Genomic DNA, 7500 nt, shown 5'->3' on the forward strand with positions numbered 1-7500 from the left:
AACATACGAGACACCTTCGGATAGTCTTTGATTTACATATACAGAAAGGCCTCCAAAAGCTCGTTTTCCTGATTTGTCTCGACACTTAATAATATGTTTAAAATTACGGATGTTAAGCTCTGCATCATGTGTAGCGTGCCCTATAGACCGATTTATATGAAACTGAGTTTGATATAAAAATGGACCTCTAGGCGGAACACATTTTCATATGAATGGTTTCGCATTAAGACTCGTTTTCACACAGAAGTAAAAATTGCCTGTTGAAAACGGTTGCTCTTGAATATCGGTGTGTCCACCTTTATAAAATAGAAGCCGAAACGTTGAATTTTTTTTTTTTCAGCCTGTGAACCACAACGTACGTTAACTGCGAAAAACGGTACTCTATACAGCCCTAATTACCCGTGTTCCTTTCGCGGGTTGCATTACTGCCGCTGGACTATTGAGCCGCAACTTGGCGGGAGCACTGTCAAAGCGATATGGATAAACTTTAATTCCTTTCAAGTCGGCGATGGCCCTTATTGCAGGTGAGATTTATCTTATTATAACAATCAAGTTTAACAATTGCTTTGGTATGCATATGGTATGAACAGCTGTAAGCGCTATCTACTGAAAGAACAATAATGTTACCGCAGGAGTAGAAAACTCGCCTCTACTCACGATCGGTCTATAGGGTGTGTCCTTAAAATCAATTGAAAATTAATCCTCGATAAGTAGGGGCGAAAGAAAAGATCTGTTTTAAACAACATCTTAAACGAAATTTTGAGTTTTGAGGCAGGATTCTGGGCGATTTTTAAGCAAGATTTTGCAAGACCCTTTAACCGTGATGTAGTAGCCTAATGTTTAACTAGCTGGACTCCGGATCTAGCGGTTCGTGTTCGAGCCCTGGCCTGGGGTAATTGTGTTACGTGGTTGAGAACACATTTTTTTCTCTGAGTATCTACAGCATATTCTTCCAGGAAGGAATAGAATTACTCCTAATCCCTTCATGCTACATGCAGTAACCGGAGATACCTGCTGACCTGATGGCCAATAGGTTTGTGGGAAACTGGATTCGACTACATCAAGTGGTGGCACATTTTGACCCCCCAACGAACTGAACATTGAACTGTTGCGTTGTTCTTAGATGTGATCTTGAAAGTAGTCTTGAAAGAAATGTGATTTCTTATTTCTATATACGAAGTACGGTTCTTGTACATTTGGTGCCGAGACCCGGGACGGATTCCGCTCGGAAACTAAGAAAATCTTGAATTAATCACCTTTGAATTCTTGTTGCGCGCTATTTGTTTTTAATGGCTGGTGGGAATCAAGGTATGGCCGAGAAAAAGAAATTATAGAATCTGATAAAATTTTGCGACAGTCACCGACATTTTGTGCGAAAAACAATCGCTGAAGTAAAATATTTAATATCTGGAGGGATTCCCATCGAAACGAGAAAGCTGAAACTTCTTTGTACCTCTCTTCAAACAAAGTGTTCGGAGCTTCAAGTTTTGGATCGTGACATTGCTGAGCTGCTGGAGGATGTCTCAAAGCTCGATTCTGATGTTTCTGAGAGCTGTGAGCTAATATGTGTTATTCAAGAGTGTATGGTGGATTTTTTTTTTTTTTGATTAAATGCAATTTTATTTACAGGACGAACATTTACACTACTTACATACATTTACATTTACATTGCACTGCTCATAGTTACAGTATTTATACCAGCACTAATTACAATACATACAAGTGTATGGTGGATTTAGAATCTGCACTGGCAGCGCAGCTAGGAATCACAAGGAAAATATCAGTAATCGAGTACTTTGGAAAGCGCGGGAACTACTCAAGGTCACCTACAGACAGTTCACACGCACGAAAAGCTTCCCAAGCTCGCGATGAAGAAATTTCACGGAAACCCATCGAGTGGTATCCCTTTTGGGAATCTTTTGAGTCAGCAGTTCATGAGAATTCAAACCTGTCTGGAGTGGATAAATTCAACTGTCTAGAAGTCGCTTCTAACAGGCACCGCCCAAAGCGATGTCGCTGGCCTAGCCCTGACAAGCGCTAATTACGAAAAGGCAGTAGAATTACTCATCGCCAGACCGTCAAACTCGTTTCAGAGAGGTGAGTTGCTTCATTCTACGTCTGCTTTGTACTCTGAAAGTGCTAAGAACAAACAGTTTTCTCGTGTGTGGTGCTCGCTTTGCGATCAAACTCATTAGAGCTCTAAATGTAATGTGGTCATAAGTGCTGAGTCTAGAAAGCAAGTTTTGAGGAAGAAAGGCAGATGTTGTCTTTGTCACGCACCGGTAACTGTAAAAGTCCTGTGCAATGTTTCAAATCTCAAGGACCCCACCATGTTGCTGTGTGTGCAGTCATGCAGTATTTTTGTTTGGGCTGACTACTATTGGTCCTTGGTAGAAGGTACTATAGTGAGGGGTGCACCATGGGGACCAGTTGCTCTAGCCACAAAGCTAGGATTTGTCCTCTCTGGACCCACTAAGGTCATGTGTGATAATGTCCATGTCAACACTGTGAATCTCACTGCAACTCATGTTTTGAAGGTTGAATCGAGTGTAATTAATCATGATGATCTTGCACCAGAACTGAGAAAATTCTGGGACTGTGAATCCCTTGGAATTAATGATGACAATGCCACTCTGGATGACAAGTTTGCTAATGAAGTTGAATTCGTGGATGCAAGATATCAAGTGGGACTACCATTCAGGGAGATCATGACCTCCTTCCTGATAATTTTGCTTTGTGCAAATCAAGGCTGGTGTCACAATTAAGGTGTCTGAGTGTTAAGCCTGATGTGTCCAGGCAGTATAATTATGTCATCCGAGAACAGCTGAAACAAGGGATCATGGAACCTGTAGATCAAGGAACTACTTATGGTGTTAGCAACGTGCATTACATCCCCCATCATGAAGTGATTCGTGTGATACCTGGAAACCACAAAGCTGCGCGTGGTTTATGATGCCAGCGCTAAAGCACAGAGTACCACACCCAGTCTTAATGATTGTCTTTATGCTGGCCCACCACCGTCTTCCCTCATTTACGACATCCTTTTGAGGTTCCGCGTTCATAAAGTGGCCATCTCAAGAGACAGAGAAAGCCTTTCTGAACATTTCAGTTGACCCAAGGGATCTTGACTATCTTCGCTTCCTGTGGGTCGATGATATCGGTAGCAAACACCAAAATCTCCAAGTTTACAGATTTGCATAAGTCGCCTTTGGCATTTCCTCAAGTCTCTTCTTGTTGAATGCAACTATTGGTCATCATCTAACCTCCACTGATATTCCTGGAGAATTTGTTGAGTGTGTGTTGAAGAGCCTGTATGTGGACGATTTTGTAGGTGAAGACTCTAATGATCTGGCCCCAGTTGTTCAAACGATGGATAGCGCCATCTGCCGGATAACACTCTATCCAGTGGATAAATAATAGCGAAACCAATTGCACTACCCAATGGATAGTGATTTAGCCGGTGGATGTTCAAGAATCTGAAATCATCTTTCAAAAGTGGGTGATTAATTCTACACTAGTTCACAAAAGAATTGAACAACATGAAAGAGTCTCCTCTGGAAGCTGAAGTTTCAACCAAGCCTGTTGAAGAATGTAAGATTCAAGACGAAGATCAGACCTTCTCATGTTGTCAGTTCAGGGCGAAGGTAACCCCTGCAGTGTGAGGTGTAAAGTACTTGGAATTGGATAGGACACTGAGGGTGACATGTTCTCGCTGAACTTGGCCTCTCCAAAGGAAACAAACAATGCTTGCCCTATAACAAAGAGAAGTATTCTCACAGCGACGAGCAAGCTGTATGAAGATAATCTGCCAGTCTCTTTGTAAGAAGATAGAAGGTAGAAGTTATGCAGTTCCTTATTCCCCACCGCTTCCTGGGTTCCTGTTAAGTGACGAGTTTGCGTTCTTCCGTGTTGGAGTGGACTTAAAGGGGGAGGAATGAACAATGTTTACATAGCCTCATTCACATGCGCTACAATCCGATCTGTTCATCTTAAACTTGTGCCAAGTCTGACAGCGGAAAGTTTTGTAAAGGCCCTCACTCGATTTAAGGGAAAAAGGGGAATCCCAACCTTGATTGTCAGTGACAATGTAAAGACCTTCAAGGACTCAAGGGTGCAGGCCTATTGCCAGCGTGAGAGTACAAAATGGAGGTTCAATGTTGAAGCAGCCCCTTGGTGGGGTGGTTTCTTTGAACGTCTTTTTAAGTCTGTCAAGTTAAGGTTAAAAAGTGTCTACGCAATGCGCGATTGAATTATGACGAACTGTCTACAACCCTTGTAGAAGTTGAAGCAGTCTTGAATTCACTTCCGTTGACTTACCTTTATGATGAGTTCGAGGAACCCCTGACGCCGTCTCACCTAGTCATAGGCCAAGGAATTCTGTCAATGACATCAAAGAACTATTCCATTGATGATGGACATACCCAGCGAGCGCTTTCAAGGAGAGCAAGGTTCTTACAGCGCATCCTCGATCATTTCTGGAACCGCTGGCGAGCAGAGTATCTCACACAACTTAGAGAACAACATCGCTGTTCTAAGAGAGTTAGCTCACTCCATAAGGTTCAAGAGGGAGATGTTGTGTGCTTACATGAGAAAACGATCCCAAGACAGCTGTGGCGACTTGGAGAGGTTCAACGCTTACTTCCTGGTCCTGATGGCCAGGTTCGAAGTGCAGTGGTGAAAGTTAAGTCCGGCAACTTGACTTCGTCAGAATGGAGACACCCACTGCCGAGACTCTGGAAGTGAAACTGAATACTGAACCGGATAACGCTGTTCCTATTACAGTTGTGAGAGACGAAGATGTCCCAGCAGTTTTTGTAAATTCTAGCTAAGAAACCTTTCTAAAGTGATTTGTACGAGTATTTTTGTAATAAATTTGTTTGTCATGAGATTTTCTTAATTTTGAACTTTGATTGGTTAATGTCATGAATCAACGAGGGCGAGTGTGTGGAAAACTGGATCCTACTACTGAACATTGAACTCTTGCGTTGTTCTTCGATGTGATCTTGAAAGTAGTCTTGAAAGAAATGTGATTACTTATTTCTATATACGAAGTTGTCTTATTGCGTACGGTTCTTGTACAAGGTTGAAACGCAGACTTTAACCTACCTATATAACAGTGATAACTTTTTTCTTCTACCCAGATCAAACAACTGGCTTCGCGTGGCGACTGGAGAAGAAACCCAGTACAATAATGACACCTTATTATGCGGTTACATAGAGCCTTTTTCTCTTGTTGTTCACGGCGACCAATCAGAGTTGGCACTTCAATATACGAACACATATCGCTATTCAAATGGCTTTTCAGTCTGGTATCTTGGACTTGAAGATCCCTTGATAGGTATCAAGCAAATCTATATGTCTATCTATTTATTCTAAAGAGTAGCGCCAACATAGATGAAGCTATTAGATTTTACGTGGTAAGGGACCAGGGAAACGTTGTTTCAAGAATTCCTAGATAGTTGTTTTTTCTCGCAATAATTGATTATGCTCGCTTTATATTTGAGATACCTCATTTAAGTAATTACCTATGGATCGTTTTCATGTGACGTCATCATTTTCGAAAATCCAAAACTAAAGAGCCACGAAAGTTTTTATCCTCATCAGGCATAAATATATATCATACATCAATAGCGTGCTTCGTTTGGAAACCAGAGCATTTTGAATTTCTGAGTTATAGCGGCGCGTGACACGAGGCGACGATCGAGTTTTTTGAGAAATATATATTTATCTCATGGTTTTGAGCCTTTTTAAAATTTAAAGCATTAGGAAAAGTGCTTAGGTGCTTGGCCTAGATAGCCAAAGTAAGTAACAGATGTTGACACTATTTTCCGGCCGCCATATTGGTGGACCACAGATGTACACCAACATGGCGTTTTCATACTGGGCTCTGTAAATTTCTGCGAAACATTTCGACGAATATCTGAAGTCTGGGGAAACGCAAAGGCCTAAAACTTGGAGAAGTGTCTTCTTCATTTATCTTCTACAACATCACGAATTCTTGACTTTTTCCACTGGATGGTTTTCGATTTATTTTTTTATTGCGTGACAGTGAAAACGATCTATTTTTTTTCTGACAGATACTGACCTATTATCATGGCAACTGTTAGTTCACAACATTACGTCATCGTCAGCGGCCGTGGAGTGGGAAGCTTTTCCTCTCAATGTATCGATTTCCTACTTTATGGTGATGTTCACGGAGGAAAACACAAATATATCTGTTTTGTTCAAAGTCTGGTCTTTGTACGATCGAAATTATTTTGTAAACAAGCTGTTAAAGCCAAACCGAGTGTATGAATTCCAGGTACTTGCGTTCACGGTAGGCGTCGAGAATGTCACTTATTCCACTAAAATCCAAACCATCACGACTGGACAAGAAGGTGAGGACCGCGTGGCAACAATCTAAAGTTTTATGTTTGTGTAAACTTACTTTTACAAGCTGAAAATTAGCCAGTTGACTCTAAAATATTTCGTAATGATGGAAATAACATAAAAAATTGTTGTGACGTCGGCGGGATTCAGAAAATGAGATCACTGTTGCTCTAAACTGACTCTTCTACTAGGATAGAAGAGAGTGTGCCCTAGGCATTATGGTGGTAAATTGCATCAAGGAAGATATGAAGAGCAAAGCTGCGATGCAATGTTGAGCCAGGTGACACTCATGTTATACAAGCTTGCTCCCTTATTTTTGCGTAACCCAGTAGGTAGGGCAACGGTAATGGAATCCAAACTACAGAACGACAACCTTCTCCTCCCCAGCAACAACAACAATAACGAACAAACAAAACTATATGACATACCAATACAATGATAACAACAAAAACATGCAATAATGAGCGAATCCCAAAATATCGCTCTCTCACTAAGTCGCCCAATCGATAGGGCAAACGGTAATGGATTCCAAACTTAACAACGACAACAATCAGTAAATCAATCAATCAATCAATCAATCAATCAATCAATCAATCAATCTATGCCATAACAAAAACAAAAACAAATAATCAAAACAACCTTACATACTGCTTCTTTTAGCTCCCAGTCGGGCACCTACAAATGTGCGGGTAAGGAACTTCCAACCAAATGAGATTCTGGTACTTTGGGATGCGGTCAAGCCACAGTATACGAATGGCCAGATACAAGGCTACACAGTCCACTACAGAAATTATGATTACTACTACTACTACTATTACTACTATGGGGATAATGCAAAAAACGTTACCATTAACGACCCAAACGTGTTCCAGATGGTGCTGCGTGGTTTGAATGGAGGAAGAAAGTACCAAATAGCGGTTTCTGCTTTCACTTCAGTGGGTGAGGGACCTCGGTCGCCGTGGATCTCATTCGTAGTCGGTGAGTGTTGGCAAATAGTGTCGGGTAGACTTGACAAGTTGAGCTGTTGACCTTGGCTTGTCAAGGTCAAACAAAATCATTTGCCCAGCCAATGTATTTTCGGGGAAAGAAGAATCAAGTAAGAAGAAATTCGATATGAGTTTGGGTATGTTT

The 7500-nt window shown here is 41.3% G+C and overlaps 1 protein-coding gene across 6 annotated transcripts in view; it reads left to right on the forward strand.

The window, feature by feature from the left end:
* LOC138009464 (uncharacterized) overlaps positions 1–7500 on the forward strand; it is a 124113-nt gene that overhangs the window by 37517 nt on the left and 79096 nt on the right. For 5 of the 6 annotated variants that reach the window (XM_068856485.1, XM_068856486.1, XM_068856488.1 and 2 more), the window contains 4 exons: positions 341–524; positions 5142–5338; positions 6078–6377; positions 7030–7347. In XM_068856485.1, the coding sequence (XP_068712586.1) occupies positions 341–524; positions 5142–5338; positions 6078–6377; positions 7030–7347 (999 nt within the window). Of the gene's footprint in view, positions 1–340; positions 525–5141; positions 5339–6077; positions 6378–7029; positions 7348–7500 lie in introns of those variants that run through there. The other variant, XM_068856489.1, reaches the window with a different exon arrangement.

The sequence above is a fragment of the Montipora foliosa genome, chromosome 7, assembly GCF_036669935.1.
Source record: "Montipora foliosa isolate CH-2021 chromosome 7, ASM3666993v2, whole genome shotgun sequence".
NCBI classification, from domain to species: domain Eukaryota; kingdom Metazoa; phylum Cnidaria; class Anthozoa; order Scleractinia; family Acroporidae; genus Montipora; species Montipora foliosa.